Source organism: Megalobrama amblycephala, linkage group LG9 (assembly GCF_018812025.1).
Source record: "Megalobrama amblycephala isolate DHTTF-2021 linkage group LG9, ASM1881202v1, whole genome shotgun sequence".
NCBI lineage: Eukaryota > Metazoa > Chordata > Actinopteri > Cypriniformes > Xenocyprididae > Megalobrama > Megalobrama amblycephala.
In genome coordinates, this window is record NC_063052.1 from 21,807,035 (window position 1) to 21,825,086 (window position 18,052).

Consider the following 18,052-nt stretch of genomic DNA (forward strand, 5'->3'; position numbering starts at 1 on the left):
TTTCACTTCTGTATTCTATCTCTTTCTTTTTCTCTTTTTGACTTCTAGTCTCAAAAGCAGTTTATTACATTTGCTATCCCATCGTAACAATATTAAGACTGTTAATATGATAAATAACTCAAATATATTTATATGAAGACTTAACTACTTGTACACTTACGGTTACAATGAAAAATTCCACAGATCTAAATATTATCAATCTTTGTAAAAACTAAAAAAAAATTCATAATAGTAATAGTTGTCACTCTCGCAGAATTAACACATGCTTGACACGGAATGACATCGTGAAATATTGTGTCAACATGTGCAAGAAAAAAAATCACAGTTTAAGTTCATCATTCGAAAGGAAATAAATTAAAATGGATACTTGTGCAAAAAAATAAAAATATATAATGTATAAGTTAACTCAGCAATAACAATTACCATAATAATAAAAAAAAAAAACAACAACTATATTGGAATGCTAAATAAGTTACAGGAATAACCTGATGATAAAGCACTGGAATTGAAAGAGCTCGAAGAACCGAAAGATCACCATCACACACATCGATTATTTCAACATGAATCAATAAGAAGTGCGGATGGAACTCTGTTACTCAAGTCACCATGTTCAAAAACGTAAATGGAGAGAAAAAAGAGGATGTATTGCCTTCTTGTTCACTTCTTTGTCGTCTTGTGAGCTGACCTTATTTTGTTTCTCAGCCCTTTCTTGCTCTTTTTGTCTCTCCCATTCTCCCCATTCCCACTTTACATGCAGTTCGTGTAATCGCTTGTTTTCCCCGTCACTCTCTTGCCTCCCCCTCGAGCTTTTCGTTACACAGGTGTTGTTCTCCTGTTGAGAGTGTTAGTGTTTGAACTGTCTCCTTTTCCTAGTCGATCCAAGGTTCCCAGCCCTCGATCCCTCTCCATGGTGGCAGAGGAGCCGGCGGACAGCGGCGGCTGCTGGGGGCCGGAGGAAGATGAGGTATTGAGGGTGGCGTTGGCCGACGCAGCCAGGTTCGACTTGGAAAGAGAAGGCAGTGTTCCCGTCATGAGCGCTCCTCCGCCTCCCTCCTTTGTTGGAAAGTAATTGTGCAGCTGGTAGAGCGTGGCACGGTCGACTGTGCCGTACATGGGTGGCTTACCTTCCCTGCCCAGCGTGTACATCGATATATCTCCCATTCCTCCTCCTCCTCCTCCTCCAGAGTGCGTATGCGGATTGGGAAGTGTGGCTACCGAAAATGGTGGCGGGCCGGCGGCCAGGGGTGGGCCGAAGTTCTTGGGAGCGATGGCAGAGGTGGGGGACTGTTCGCGGGAGCGCGTCGGCTCCGCCGTGGAGCGCGAGCTGGAGCGGGAAGAGCGCCGGCGGAAGCGGTATCCCGGCAAGCGTAACACCGCGGAGGTTGTGCTGCGGAAGAGGTCAGTGCGCGAACGGCAGCGCAGTTCTTTGTTGCGCTCGATGTAAATGTTGACAGCCAGCACGCCCACGACTTCCGCCAGGATGAACGACAGGCCTCCGAAGTAGAAGGACCAGCCATAGGAGTAGTGCCACTTCTTGTCCTCATCCTTTTTGGGAGAGATGTCGCTGAGCGCCGCAGAGATGTATACAATGACACCTATAATGTTGCTCAGGCCTGGATCGATTCAAGACAAAAATGTTTGTTTGTTTTTTCGTTAGTTTAGGTCAACAGATTTATTTTTAATACAAAGCAAGGACTCAAAGTATCTGGAGGTAATTCACTGAGAATGAATCGCGCCCACAGATGCTGTAGTTCATTTGAAATAAATTATTTTTTATAAATCTAACTCTAACCATAACAGCCAAATGTAAATTGCACCTGGCTAATGGCGCTGAGTTTAAAAAATGTGATATAACAAAGCTAATTTATACGGAAGAGGATTAGGGCCAAGCAATAATAAAAAAATAAAACCATCTCGAGATTAAAGTTGTTTAATTTTGAGAAAAAACTCGTTAACTTTCGAGAAAAAAGTCGAGATAAAATGTTGAGAATGCACTCGTTAAATTACAAGAAAAAACTCGTTAAATTACGAGAACAAATTTCGAGAAAAAAGTTGAGATAAGAAACTCGTTAAATTATGAATTAACTCGTTAAATTACGAGAAAAAAACTCGTTACATTTCGAGAAAAAAGTCGAGATAAAATGTTGAGAATAAACTCGTTAAATTACAAGAAAAAAACTTGTTAAATTACGAGAACAAATTTCCTTAAATTACGAATTTGTTCTCATAATTTAATGACTTTTTTCTCGTAATTTAATGACTTTATTCTCATAATTTAATGACTTTATTCTCAACATTTTATCTCGACTTTTTTCTTGAAATGTAATGAGTTTTTTCTCGAAATTTAACAACTTTAATCTCGAGATGGTTTTATTTTTTTATTATTGCTTGGCCCTAATCCTCTTCCGTAAATTTACATAGAAATGAAAAGAACAACAATGATTTGAATATTGCCATTTAATTCTAAAATATTTTTAATATTGGTATATTTGCTTACATAATAAAATGTATTTGTTTTTTTAAATATTTTACATTTTTAAAAAATATTTTAAAAATAAAAGTACTTGTTAGCCTAGTAGACACACACAAGGTGTGACAAAAGCTTGTGAATTCACCTCATCACAAATGACTAAATTAGGATGCTATAATGGTGCTTTTCCACTGCATGGTACGGTTCAGTAAGGCTCGATACGACACACTCAAATAGTACCACCTTGGCTGAGGTTCCAAGCAAGCTGTACCAATACTAAATGTGACATGTAAACACTGTAGATCACTGATTGGTCAGAAAGAATCATCGCTACCAGCGTCACTGAATATGAAACACGAGACACCAAACCCGCTAGATTTAAATAGTTAGCAACAGCCACCGCAGTATCATTTGTTCGTGAAACGACTTGCTTTAAACGACTGTCGCACACAACTTGAAAAAAGAAATGGCTGTATCGTGGTCAGTAGACGAGGTGCATACTCGTTGGTAGCCGAGAAGCGGATCCACGGCAGTCCCTGACAGCAACATAGTGTCGGCCCAGATCCGGCCTACACTATGTTGCTGTCTGGGGTAGAGGCGGCGCAACTATATGATCAGTCTATAATCCCACCCACTTTGAAGCGGTACTGACTGCAACGGAAAAGCAAACCGAAAGTAAAGCAAGCTGAGCCGTGCCGAGCCGTGTAGTACCATGCAGTGGAAAAGCGCCATAAGTATCATAATGAGAAATGTTACCTGCCACTACAAACAAAATGCCTGCTCCCAAAATGATGTGTCTTTTTGTCTTGTAAAACCGACTAGATGCCACACAAACTCCACCTAGCAGCAATAATATGGCACTGAGGATAGGAAATATACTGGAGGCCCTGACTACACCTGAGAAGAGAAAAAAGAAAAGATTGGCAAAAAAATGGCAAAAATGTATGTTTCAAATTCATTGTTTTCCCCATACCCGTACATTCAGAATGCAAACATCATCTTATAGGCCAAAAACATGCACAAATAAACACTCCTGACTCACGTAAAAGGTACTCTGCAGCATCCTGGTCATAATCAGCATCCTCTGGGAAATGATTAATCTGGGAACACACTCCTCTCTTCAATCCTAAATAGAATGAGAGAGAGAGATCCTTCAAAAGTGTCACCATATTTTCTGGTTTCTGAGCAAACTAAATAAAGTAGCACTTGGCATCGGTGATTCAGCACTTGCTTTGGCGACTTGCTTGAGTTCAGCCTGCAACACTCCACAATCCAGACTCCCCCTTTTCTCTAAAAAAAGTTGTCTGAATGGAGTCGGTGAGGTGTTTTGTTCTAAACGGATTCAGAGTAGATGTCAATGGCTGTGAGTCACCCCAGGTCAAAGGCGTCATGCAGTGCCCTCTCTCGTGTGATATGAGCCATTCACCTTAGACATGTTGATGCCCAGTGTCTTCCAGTGATTGCTGTCTTTATTTCATGCCAGGATTATTATCGTTAACTTAGGGCGTTTTCACACCTGGCTCGTTTGGAGCGCTTGTTTCTGAATCTGGTGTTCGCATATATGAACACGACAACTGTGCTTGAATCTGCACCAAAACAATCAGTCTGAGATCGCCTGAAGGAGGTGGTCTCAGCCCAATTGAAAACGAACTCTAGGGCAGTTTGGTTGAGGTGAGAAAGCAATCCGACCCAAACGGACCAACGAACCAAGCGGTATCATAATTCATAACGGGGAATGTGTTATATAAAAAGGAACAGTGTCTGATTCTTGTAGTGAATACATTAGTTATTGCAGGTGAAAACCAAAGAGCGCCTCTTCATGATGTTCAAAATGTGTAATTGCTCTTCTCTCTCTCCATGTTTATATATACATATATATGCACTGGAGTACGTCAGAAATAACAGGGCATCAGTTTACCTTCAGGAATTTATCGTGTTGCATCGCACATCATCTCGTGTAGACAGCATCACTGATTATAATGGGTTTTATTTGCTTTTGTCACGTCACATCACGGCATGTAGACACGGTGTAAGGGAGTCATCCTTGCAGCAGATCATCATTTTGTTTTTTTTTTTTTTTTTATCTATATCTAAGTTTTATTAACTTGGGTTAGTTCACCCAAAAATGAAAATTACCCCATGATTTACTCGCCCTCAAGCCATTTTAGGTGTATATGACTATCTTCTTTCAGATGAATGCAATCAGATTTATATTTAAAAATATCCTTGCTCCTCCAAGCTTTATAATGGTTATAATTTATAATGTATAGTTATTATTAACTACAATAACTAGCTTCCTGTAACGTTGTGCTCAGGCAACAAGATGAAGATAAATCAATCCAAAATACTCCAAGTTTAATCACAATAATACAACAGACAGACAGGCAGGGTGAACACAACATAATGCAACGTAGATCAGACAGAGACTGAAGGTGAAGGTACAACTTAAGTAGTGGACATAATGAGGATAATGACTAACACAGCATATGAACTAATAACGATGGTAACCGGGAGACAGACGAGTGGCGGAAACTAAACAATGGAACATGTGACAGATACAAACAAACTGAAAGTCCAATCAAACTGAAACTAAACAGTAATGAACATGACAGTTCTTCTGCGTTTTGGAGGTGGACGAGGTGATGGAGAAGGGATGGTGAGAGGCAGACAAGGAGGGATGATTGCAGGATGTGGTGAAAGGATAGTGATGGTGGGTTGATGGTGATTGGCCGATGGCACAGACCCAGAGCTCCCCAGTGCTAACAACCCACGGCGGAGACGAGGGAGGGAGGAGTCCAGGTGGTGACGAGGCTGACAACAGCTGGGGGACGACCGACGGAGACTGAGACAGAGCCGGAGGATCTGCAGGCGCAGACCAGAGGGTCGAGGGAGCTAAGAGACATCGCTGGTGCAGGAGACCCAGGCAATGACGCAGAGACGAGCATCGTAGGCGGAGCCAGAGTACCCAAGGACAGGGACGACGCTGGTGAGACCGAGGACAGAGGTGACCACGGAGGGAGGAAGGAGCCCACTGTAGCCATTGGGAAAAAGGGACAGAGTGCAGCAGATGGCCCGGATGTCCGTAGAATAGGCAAAGCTACGACAGTCCAGGCGGGACGAAAGAACACGGTGGAGTCTCTGGAGGAGCCAGGGTGGAGCCGTCAGGTCGACGGGCCGAGATGGAATGAAGGGATCCGAGGCCAGAAGCCTCCTTGACAGGCGCTATTGGTGGAAAGTGGCCCCGATCCAGGATAAGGTCTTCAGGGTCTCATCGTCGAGGGGGCTGGTGTTGGCAAGACAACAAAAGTTAACTGAAATTTACAAAAATTGGTGCTCTCTTGAGCAATGATGACAATTTTGGCCCGGTCGTCCATTTTGGGCAGTCTGATCTTCTAAGAAGATGAAGAAAGATAAATCAATCCAAAATACTCCAAGTTTAATCACAATAATACAACAGGCAGTCAGGTATAGGGTGAACACAACATAACGTAACGTAGATTGGACAGAGACTGAAGGTGAAGGTACAAATTAAGTAGTGGACATAATGAGGATAAAGACTAACACAGCTGACACAAATGAACTGTACACATATGAACATGAGAGCCGTCTAAGCTTACGTTACTCCTATATGCTGCATCATACATCGCGTCAGAGGATTACTCATTTGGCGCAAGTTGACTTACGCAGTATGCGTATGGCTGTCTACCGCAAGCTAGTTATTTTAATGTATTAAGTTTTAAATATGGATTTTTTTCTCATAAAAAGGCATCGCTTCGCTTCAAAGGGCCTTTATTAACCCCTTGTAGCCATATGGATTATTTTTATAATGGATGGATGAATTTTTTTGGGCTTCTAAATCTGCCCCCCCCCCCCCCCTCCCTTCACTAACATTATAAAGCTTGGAAGAGCAAGGATATTTCTAAATATATCTCCGATTGTGTTCGGAGATTGAAAGAAGATAGTCATATTCACCTAGGACAGGGATGGGCAACTTCAGTCCTGGAGGGCCACTGCCCACCAGAGTTTAGCTCCAACCCTAATCGGTCTTTAGGATTAGTAGAAAGTTATAGGCAAGTGAGTTTTTATCAGGGATGGAGATAAACTCTGCAGGACACTGGCCCTCCAGGACCGGAGTTGCCCATCCCTGACCTAGGATATCTTGAGGGTGAGTGAACTTTTCACAATTCCAAAAAATGAAATAATAATAATAAACATGTTTACATGCATGCATACAGTGCAATCAGTGTAGATCAATTCATGACTCTTATGAACCGGTTCTTTTAATGAGTTGTTTAAAAAGAATAACAAACTCATGAGTTACCTGTTTGAATCTTTCACTGAATCCTTTAGTTTTGTTATTGAATCATTGTCACTTACTGAACTTATATGTTCAGTAGAGATTTTTGTAACAGAACTATTATTGCAATAAATTACAATAGTGTAAATTAAAATATTAAAACATACATAGTGGAAGATGGAGCCATAGCCTTGTGGGCAGTGCTCCGACTCCGATAGCACAGTAACATTTCAGGTGACCCGAGTTTGAGTCCCGGCACATGGTCCTTTCCACAGTCACTGTCTCTCCTTGACTGTCCTACCCATATAGTTGACAATGCAAATATGTAAGAAACTCTATTAATAAACATATATATTTCCCTCAAAAATCAGATCAGTTTGCACTCTATATATCAGAGAACCAAAGTGAGCAATATAATAAGTCAAAATGACTTTGTTTTTGTCTGGTTTGATTATGCTGCAAATGAAATGAGAGCTCTGCAGGCACCTTTGACCTGCAATGACTCATCATATAATCATAGCCATTGACATGTACTCTTCTAGGTTTCTAATGCAAATGGGAAAAAATACAGCCCATGATTGTTTAAAACCTGTCTCTTGAGACCTGGCTAGAGCAAAGGAGGTACTCTGTACTGTTAAAACAACTAGCTTAATGTGAATACCCCTCATTGCAGAGCACACTGGCTAAAAGGATCTGGAGGCAACGCTTCCCACAATGCCTTTGGTAGTGTTAAAGTAACCTAAAGCTAGACAGTGAAATCATTTTGCGTTAGCGTTCTGACACATTGCCCTGGTTTTGTTTCCTCTTCCTCTTAGAAAATACTTCATGTGGTTAAAAATGTAAAGGTTTTATTAATGATTTTTTTAATATATTATTTAATATGAGGGAATCAACCTGGTTGCATTAGGTTACACCAATGAAAGTCATTTCCAGTCAGAAAGAAATAGATCCTTAGGAAGCTAACAATGTCTCCTGGAAGCAGACAGACAAAATTTAATTGCAAGTTGACAAATTTGTTGACTGCAATCTTGAAACACTTGTTGAAACTGATTGTGAACATTATAATGTTTCAATGAAAATATGAGTCTTTAATATTTTTATTATGTGGTAGCCATTTTGTAAAAGTAATAAGGCATTCGAGGCTAGGCTATTTTGTGAAATAGCCTTTATTATCAACAATCTTTAAAACATTGATAATAAAAGTAAATGTTTTTTGAGCAGCAAATCAGCAAATTAGAATGATTTCTGAAGGATCATGCGACACTGACAACTGGAGCAATGATGCTGAAAATTCAGCTTTGCCCTCAAAGGAATAAATTAAAATACATTAAAACAGAAAAATAGTTATTTTAAATTGTATTAATATTTCACAATATTTTTTACGATGTTTTTATCAAATAAATGTAGCCTTGGTGAGCATAAGAGACTTCTTTCTAAAACATTAAAACATTTTAATGACCCAAAGCGCATGGTTCAGTCATGGTAATAAATAAAATGTTCTCAAAAAAAACTGTATTCATTTTGCACTTGAGCACTTGAACTGCCCCTGCAAATAATGTATATTAAGTGGCACTGATCAAAACAGAGCTGAAATGTTAGGCCATCCAGACTGTATAACACAAGCTTAAATCCAACCATTTTCCCTTCTGCAATATAACTTCCATGAATCACTTGTGCAAACTGTACAGGTGGGAACCTCCTTCATGCATCATTTCCCCCCATACATCCATACATGACCCAATCCTTCGCCCCCACACAGCCGTTCACTTACCTTCCAGGCAGCAAACCCTCCAGAGGCCAGAGTGGGTGAGAGCTCCAGGATCCTTCTTGTCCTTGTTGTGTGGGTCATCCTGAGAGGAGTTGGCAGTGCTGTTGCAGATAAAGGCCCGAGCGTACAGCCAGTAGTCCGTGCCAATGGCTACGGTCATCAAGGCGAAGGCTGCGAATGCTCCCACAGTGGTGAGAAGCACCTGAATTCCCCGCTCACACCACACCATGGCTGGAGTCATAAACAAAAACACAGCTGTGGTCAAACGAGAGGCTAAGAGAGTGTGAACAGGAACCTGAGTCAAGTGGACACAGTTGAAAAGATGGGTATAAATAAAAGCATAAAGAAAGATTGTAATCGGAGCCCAAGGTTACAGGAAGAAGCAGATGAGATGAGTGTGTGATCCTGCTGAACATATCAAGTGTTGGAAGATCAGTTGACGAGGACATTTTGAACCCAGAGATGCACAAATTGTCATCAGTGTGCCCAAATATAAGTTACTAAGATCATGAGCAAACGCCAATGCAACATTGGAGAAGAATGCACATTTCAGAATATAGTACAATGAAAAACAATAATATGCAAAAAAAAATGCAGAGGTCAGAAAGGACATATATTTTAGATCATACCCAAACTGCTTATAGACCCATTGGGAATGTATAGTTGCCAGGCAGCTATTGTGAATAGTCACGAGACAGTTGTAATTGAGATTTCTTTGCATGGATAGATCTTTTATATGGAGCAATTCAAGCATGTTGATATGGACGAAAGATATTATGGGCAACGGTCCACTGCTTTTTTGTAGAAGATTAGATTGTTTGTGAGTAATAAAGCTAAATATATCTGCTGACTGCACGTCTACGGCAAAAAAAAAATACATAGCTGAACCAAAATCTGTCTGTTCAAAAAAAATCACAAAAAGATCCCAGACATTGCTATATTAAGTATGAGTACAATCATGTGACCGATATTTTATGTTTAATACAATGCTTATTTCAGTAACAGTGATACAAATAAGGTTGAATATGGCCATTATTTCTTAACATACATTCAAATCTCTTTTTTTTTTTTTTTTATTGAAAAAAGAACCCAATTATTCATTGACATTAAGTCTATTAAATATTTGTTGGAGAGGTTTTCCATATGATCTTACTTTAGACCATTACAAAATAACATAATGAACCCAAGCATGAAAATCCAAGAGGAAAAAAATAAATAAAAATAAATATATATATATATATATATATATATATATATATATATATATACTGTGAAAAAAAACATTAGCAGGACATTATCCAGTAATTTTACAGACATTTCCGTTAACCCTAAAACACAATGCAATGAAGTTCAAAATACAAAATACAGGTAAAATGCCTGTAAAAAATAAATGCAATATAACGTCTTCATGATCTGAGTGACATGAAAGTAGCAGCGGTATGTTACCATGGACAATGGTGAACTACACAATTTAGCGGCCATTAATCAAAAATATTTGACTGTTCTACAACTGACCAATCAAGTATTCCAGATAGAGAGTAATAAAAGAACACAATGAACTCAATGAGCTCAATCATGAGAAACCAAGCGCTTTGAACACTTCTGGAACATCTAAAGGTGACTGCAAAAAAGTTCCCTGATAAGACAACAGCAAGCTGAAAATGATGCTGTCATACAGTGGAACACACTTAGACTCACTCAAGAGCATTTCACTAAACATGATAACAAGCACAAGACACGGTGGTCTCTGCACAGCACCGGCGGCCATTAATGAGATCCGATTACCTGGAGGAATGTGTCTTCCCTTCCCATCCATCCCTGCAGCTCTCCAATCCTTGTCACTGAATATTGTGCCGACCAGAACGTCCAAGCAGCATCCATCGACTGTTATCCCTCGCTCTTTCTTTCCCCCCTCTTTCACGCACCCCTCCGCTCACTCTCTCTCTCTCTTTCTTTCTTTCTTTCTCTCTCCCCCTGTCTCCTGCCCGTGGGTGGGCGTAGATTTTCTAGGTTTCGCTGCTTTTCTCCTCTTAGAGAGATTTCATGGCAGGAATCCTACTGCTTCTCCTCCTGAGGAGAAACAAACAATGAGAACAGAGAGAAAGAACATGTTTAAGGTACATGCTGGAGAAAAACAACAGCTAGAGATTGTGTTATTGCCTTTAAATGATCATTATCATGACAGCAGTATGGTTTACATGTATTTCATCCAGACGAGCAGTGAATCTAGATGGTAACATCGCCCATACATCCGAGCAAGGGATATATAAAGAAAAAGAGAATAGAGAGAAAGCAAGACAGAGCGTGCGCCATTCCGTCACCATGGCAACAGCGCATTCTGAAGTCGAGAACAGAACAGGATGGTGTGTGTGATGTTGGTGAGTGAGGTGATGCTATAGTGTGTGTGTGTGTGTGTGTGTGTGGAAGGGGGGGGGGGGTGTATTCATCATAACATACCTAGTGATTTGCCAAACCCTCGACTGTCATGGATGTTCAGAATCCACCTGGTGGGTGCTTTCGATCAACACTCTTTTCTGTAATGACGATGCGGTAATGACATGCACAGCGAGGACAGCTGATTTGTCCCCCCATGACGAGCTCAGACTCTAATAGGCACTTACTTAGAGTTCTGTTCTGTTATGTTCAGAGTATTGTCACTCTTGCTCATTCTCAGAAACAGGAATCCAAATGGTAACAAACACCACAGCCAGACACACACAAAGGAAGTTACACAGTGTTTAGGAACGAAATAAGTTAACACAAAAGTAAAAAGTGAAAAATTCCCCAGAAATATACAAAAGAAAGCTTCTCATGCACACTTACATGCATTTAAAAATAATTTAAAAAATATAATATACCCTGGTCACTATTATATTATTATTATATTATGATAAGTAAGAAAAATAAAATAAAGCATTAATTAATTATTAATAAAAGTACTATTATTATTATGATTATTATGATGCCAAAATCAATAATTTAATTTATAATATAAAAATATTGATAATATAATAAATGCACAAAACTTTCAGTCTCAATCATAATAATAATAAGTGTTATTACTATGGACAGTTATACCTGTAATATAAATATAATATTTAAAAATATACATATGTTTTCACACACAAAACTTTTGGGCTCTGCAAAGATCCTAATAAAAATTTCACTCATCTGAAATATGCATATCGTTATTACTATTACGATGCTAACTTTAAATGTAATATTTAATTTCTAATATAAAATACTGTAATAATATAAAAAACTTTGAGGCACTAAACAGCAGGTCATCCTCTGGTCACATGTTAGTTAAGATTGTGGAGAAAAGATGATGATACATATGAATGAACTTCTCTAGGGCACTAATGGCCTCTCAGCACCAAAACATTCACATAACATGGCAACCATGTGTCATGTCTGATAGAACTGCAGAGGATTCAAGCCTTGCAGGAATGGTTCGACCTTGCTTATACCTCTTACAACAGGAGGAATACATACAAACCTCTCTAAACCAGTAATTTCATTTAAATTTCTCATGCAGCCAGTTCACATTGCTTACATTATTGATTTTGTCACATATAAAAGAATATATATATACTTTTATATGTGAAAATATATATAAATAATCAAAAAAATTATATATATATATATATATATATATATATATACATATATATATATATATATATAACATTGGTACTACTAAACACCAGGAGACATTTGTGTGAATGAATGAATGACTGAATGAATGAATGAATGAATGGAGAAGCATCAATGGTTCTGCTGTGGACTGTTATTAGGCTATATACGTGCATAAATGTAAATAACCTAAATTGTCAAGTATAAAGTGTCAATTAACATCACAACTCTTGGCTGTAAATCAGTGCCATGCACTAGTGCAACATGTAGTGATATTGCAGTGCCAACCGGACCGTCAGTCGATCAATGATTTGTTGTTTTGGTCCTAAAGGGAATGATACAACATAAAACCAATGACTGATTTCCCTCAGCCATCAAAATGACTGACAGATGTTTCTCCCGAGACCGTTAGAAGGGTTCAGTCCGCGCGCGTCTCCATTGAGCGCGCTCATCTGCCATCGAGACGCTCGTGAAACGATTTACAAATTTCACAATTTTCACAAACAATTGAATATAGAAACAGCATAAAACACGTTCGTTAAACATAAATGATACAAAAACTGATTCGAATGAATCGCTAAACAATCGACTGAAGCTTTCACACGTCAGTAAACCGACCACACAGCGTCCGTTAAATTTCCCTTTTCATTTCGGATATTCTATGAATAAATCTCAGCGAATCTACTTAAAATGTACCAAGTCGTATAAAATTGTAAATGCTTGATGCTTTTGTGCCTTACCTTTGCAGTTTAGACATGTATCCCTGTTGCTTTTTGGTCGTAATTCTTTGAGGCGGTTCTGGAGAGGCGGTGAATGAGGGGGCGTTAAGAGACAGTTGTGCTCATATGAATAAACGATGGTGAAGCAGGAATTATTAGCCGACAGGACTTGGTTAATATTGATCAAGAGACAAATCAGTTCTCTAGGAACAGGTCTGCAGGACGACAGAGCCGAACTAATCGAAGAAAGGATATGGATTCTGTCAGAATGTGAAGAATGGACTGATTGTGGCTGCTTGAGCATATGCCTAATATTTTCTGTCTGAATTGTTTAATTGTTTCATTACTCGACACATACTTTTTTTTTTTTATCAAGCCATTTTCATCTCTTAATCTAATCTGTGGAAATGGCAAATGCCCTAAGAACCTTGTTTAATATGGCTAATGAGGGCACTTTACACGATATATGTTTGGCCAGAATGTACCTTAGGGTAGATGCCCTGTTTATTTGCGTTTTTCCCTCCCAGTCTTATTTTCATTTGTGAGAATTTAAATATGGCATCTACCCCATAAGATCCATGAAAGATCCATGATTAAATTAATCTCTAAGATCAAATTTATCAGCAATTAAAACATAGGCATATGCAAAATTGCTGAAATTACATTTATTTTAAACAATATAGCTTAAAATGCACATAAAATATTGAAAAGTGGACATTTACAATATCAGTTGACATGGTAACTAGTTTTGTAACTCGCATAAAGGACAATGAAGTTCTGTTAATCGGCCAATATTTATTTCAGGACTCCTGGATAAGTGACTCTCATAAGAAAGGGAAAAAAGACATTAGATATATTTTTACAGTGAAATAATATCATCAAAATAATATCATCTGCTCATCGTCCGACCTCATCTACCCATCACATTCAAGTTTGATGACCCCCCCATAAAAACATAATTCATATCAATTTGAGCATTGCAATAATTAGCCTTGAACAACCAAAATTAGAGGATTCTTATAAGAGAAAAAGATGCGAAATGGAGCATGTGGTCAAAAAAGGTGGAAATTATATATATATATATATATATATATATATATATATATATATATATATATATACACACACACACACATATATATATATATATATATACAGATCAGGCATAACATTATGAGCACTACCAAGTGAAGTGAATAACACTGATTCTCTCTTCATCACGGCACCTGTTAGTGGGTGGGATATATTAGGCAGCAAATGAACATTTTGTCCTCAAAGTCGATGTGTTAGAAGCAGGAAAAATGGGCAAGCGTAAGGATTTGAGTGAGTTTAACAAGGGCCAAATTGTGAAGGCTAGACAACTGGGTCAGAGCATCTCCAAAACTGCAGCTCTTGTGGGGTGTTCCCAGTATGCAGTGGTCAAAAATGGTCCAAGGAATGAACAGTGGTGAACCGGTGACAGGTGATTCACGTGGGGAGTGAAGGCTGGCCTGTGTGGTCTGATCCAACACACGAGCTACTGTAGCTCAAACTGCTCAAGAAGTTAATGCTGGTTCTGATAGAAAGGTGTCAGAATACACAGTGCATCGCAGTTTGTTGCGTATGGGACTGCATAGCTGCAGACCAGTCAGGATGCCCATGCTGACCCCCGTCCACCACCAAAAGCAGCAACAGTGGACACGTGAGCATCAGAACTGGACCACGGAGCAATGGAAGAAGGTGTCCTGAATCACATTTTCTTTTACATCACGTGGATGGCCGGGTGCAAGTGTGTTGCTTACCTGAGGAACACATGGCACCAGGATGCATTATGTTCCACCTACCTAAGCATTGTTGCAGACCATGTACACCTTGAAGCGGTATTCCCTGGTGGCTGTGGCCTCTTTCAGCAGGATAATGCACCCTGCCACAAAGCAAAAATGGTTCAGGAATGGTTTGAGGCGCACAACAATGAGTTTGAGGTGTTGACTTGGCCTCCAAATTCCCCAGATCTCAATCCAATTGAGCATCTGTGGGATGTGCTGAACAAACAAGTCCACTTCATGGAGGCCCCACCTCGCAACTTACAGGACTTAAAGGTTCTGCTGCTAACAGATACCACAGCACACCTTCAGGGGCCTAGTGGAGTCCATGCCTCGACAGGTCAGGGCTGTTTTGCAGCAAAAGGGGGACCAACACAATATTAAGGAAGGTCATAATGTTATGTCTGCTCGGTGTGTGTGTGTGTGTATTTAATTTGTGTCATTTTTATCCATTTTAAAATTGTAAGGACTCCAGCAGGTTGGTGTGACTATTTAATCTTGTTAATCTTGTACGTGTGATGTATTTATTTTTATGCCTTGGCAAACATTGAAGATATGCAGCTTCAAGTGTACATTTGCTCACATGTTCCTCAGTGTTTTTTCCTCTGAGAGAGAAAAAAAAAGGGGAGAGAGAGAGACACACAGCCACTGTTCGCCCACACATCTTCAGGTAGAGAAGAAGCGCTGATAATCAGCACTCAGTTATGTAGTGCTTCGAACATCCCTGTGGTTTGAACACATTGAGAGATGCATGTATTAGAGACTGGTTCCTTATTCATGTGGGTGTTTATTCTGTCACCAGGGTATTTATGCCATGAAAGCAATTCCTCTGATTCAAGTGATGCTGTTGCAGCAATAATGCGAATTGTTGTTTTAAACAACAGGGAGCCTTTCCTTACAAGCATGGTGCATTGAGCACTCTGGGTAAATTTCCCAAGGTCTTTCAAGGCCATTCTCTCAAAGTCAGACATGAGAAAGCAGGAATCAATAGAATTTCACGCATGAAGTCGATACTGAATCTAAAACACATGGACCAAACATTAGCAAGTGCTCATTGCTGATGCACAGACCCATCAATTCACACACTCCTCCACAGTTTACTCATTTCTCCACAACCAAGTCACCTAGTCACTCATTTGCCCCACAGTTTCTGCCCCACAGACATGCTTACATTGTCATCTGATTATAGAGATCTATTAACTGTTTTTATTCAAATGCTTAAAAGAGATACATTCAATGTCCACGGGCAACATTTCTGTAATAAAACCACCTAGCATTGGCCTCTTTCTATGTTGTTTTTTAAATTGCTGAGAATATTAAAGGGTTAGTTCACCCAAAAATGAAAATTCTGTCATTTATTACTTACCCTCATGCCGTTCCACACCCGTAAGACCTTCTTTAATCTTCAGAACGCAAATTAAGATATTTTTGTTGAAATCCGATGGCTCCGTGAGGCCTGCATAGGGAGCAATGACATTTCCTCTCTCAAGATCCTTAAAGGTACTAAAAACATATTTAAATCAGTTCATGTGAGTACAGTCTTTCAATATTAATATTATAAAGCGATGAGAATATTTTTGGTGCGCCAAAAAAACAAATAATGACTTATATAGTGATGGCGATTTCAAAACACTGCTTCAGGAAGATTCGGAGCGTTATGAATCAGCATGTTGAATCAGCAGTTCGGAGCGCCAAAGTCACGTGATTTCAGCAGTTTGGTGGTTTGACACGAGATCTGAATCATGATTCGACACAGAAGAATCATAACGCTCCAAAGCTTCCTGTGTTTTGAAATCGGCCATCACTAAATAAGTCGTTATTTTGTTTTTTTTGGTGCACCAAAAATATTCTCGTCACTTTATAATATTAATATTGAACCACTGTACACTGTTAAATATGTTTTTAGTACATTAATGGATCTTGAGAGAGGAAATGTCATTGCTGGCTATGCAGGCCTCACCGAGCTATCGGATTTCAACAAAAATGTTTTAATTTGTGTTCCGAAGATTAACGAAGAACTTACAGGTGTGGAACGGCATGAGGGTGAGTAATAAATGACATTATTTTCATTTTTGGGTGAACTAACCCTTTAAGAAATGCAATACGATGAAACATGAAAATGATTTTAAAATGACTTGTCAAACAATAAGAAAACCAGTTAACCACATTTTATAAAACGGATAGTTCCGGCCCTTGATTCTGATTGGTTGAGCCGTCTTCAAAGCTATTGTAAAATTCCCAAAAACATACAGCTGACCGCATAACAGAAGTATGGCTGCTGCACTGAATGTGTAATCTGCGTCTGTCTTAGCAACCACTCTTAGCAACGTAAACATATGAGTGTATTACCTGCATTCAGATTTAGCATTTTCCTTCATGTCAGTCCTATGTTCATAATAAAAAATCAGTTTAAATGTCTGCTGCATATCTTGTCCTTTTAACATTTAATGGGTTTTCCCATGCCCTGCTGACACTGACAGTGCTAGTCAAAGCATTTGTCATTTGCGTCTTGTTTCGTGTTCACAACAAGTTTCAGTATGAAAGTCTGAGTGACTCGCTCAATAAAGACAATCTTTGCCGCCATCTAATGGCATAATAACGTAACTTCTGTTGCTGTTCACGGTCAGTGACTATTTTTTCCAGCGGAAGGAAGGCTTATAATGATTTTACTTCATGAAAGTTGAATTGATACATACTTTTTGGCTTTAATATTTGTATTGTGTGGTAACCATTTTATAAAAGCAATGAGCCCTGTGAAGTTGTGGTTTACAGTTAATTTATAACAGCTAAAGGGGATTTAGGCACTCCGCCTATAAATTCAAACCATGGCTTTTTGGGGCGTATTGCTTTAATAAAAACCACCAGCTGAAATTCACCATGCGATCAATAAGTGATTAACAACACAACAACTAAACACAAAAAACTTACCTGTTTTTCAACTGATTTTCAGTAAAACTGTTCAACTTAAGTTAAAATCTCAAAAACTAGCTGGGTGAATCTCATGAAACATGTCGGTCACACACTATATTGCCAAAAGTATTGGGACACCCCTCCAAATTGTTGAATTCAGCGATTCCAATCACTTCCATGGCCACAGATGTATAAAATCAAGCACCTAGGAATGCAGACCGCTTCTACAAACGTTTGTGAAAGAACGGGTCGCTCTCAGGAGCTCAGTGAATTCAAGGTTGCCACCTGTGCAATAAGTCCATTCATGAAATTTTCTCACTACTAAATATTTCACGGTCAACTGTTAGTGGTATCATAAAGTGGAAGCAATTGGGAACAACAGCAACTCAGCCACAAAGTGGTAGGCCACGTAAAATCACAGAGCGGGGTCAGCGCATACTTAGGCGCACA

The 18,052-nt window shown here is 39.2% G+C and overlaps 1 protein-coding gene across 4 annotated transcripts; it reads right to left on the minus strand.

Annotated features, from left to right (window-relative positions):
• Positions 1 to 34: 34 nt before the first annotated feature.
• cacng8a (calcium channel, voltage-dependent, gamma subunit 8a) lies at positions 35 to 13,935 on the minus strand. Of its 4 annotated transcripts, none has more exons than XM_048202087.1 (6): positions 12,912 to 13,931; positions 10,321 to 10,605; positions 8,539 to 8,766; positions 3,513 to 3,596; positions 3,227 to 3,367; positions 35 to 1,613 (listed from the first exon to the last, which is right to left on the minus strand). In XM_048202087.1, exons 2-6 carry the CDS (start codon positions 10,349 to 10,351, stop codon positions 814 to 816), a joined length of 1,284 nt encoding a protein of 427 aa, XP_048058044.1. In that variant the 5' UTR covers positions 10,352 to 10,605; positions 12,912 to 13,931; the 3' UTR covers positions 35 to 813. The 4 variants fall into 4 exon arrangements, with proteins under 4 accessions (XP_048058044.1, XP_048058047.1, XP_048058046.1 ...); XM_048202090.1 differs by lacking the exon at positions 12,912 to 13,931 and adding an exon at positions 10,993 to 11,356; XM_048202089.1 differs by lacking the exon at positions 12,912 to 13,931 and adding an exon at positions 10,734 to 10,929.
• Positions 13,936 to 18,052: the final 4,117 nt, after the last annotated feature.

Coding starts and splice junctions, on each gene's coding strand:
- cacng8a (XM_048202087.1), bottom strand. CDS start 10,351: ATGGATGGGAAGGGAAGACACATTCCTCCAG. Junction 8,767..10,320: donor GGGAAGACACATTCCTCCAG/GTAATCGGATCT, acceptor TTATGACTCCAG/CCATGGTGTGGTGTGAGCGG. Junction 1,614..3,226: donor CATTTTGTTTGTAGTGGCAG/GTAACATTTCTC, acceptor GAATCGATCCAG/GCCTGAGCAACATTATAGGT.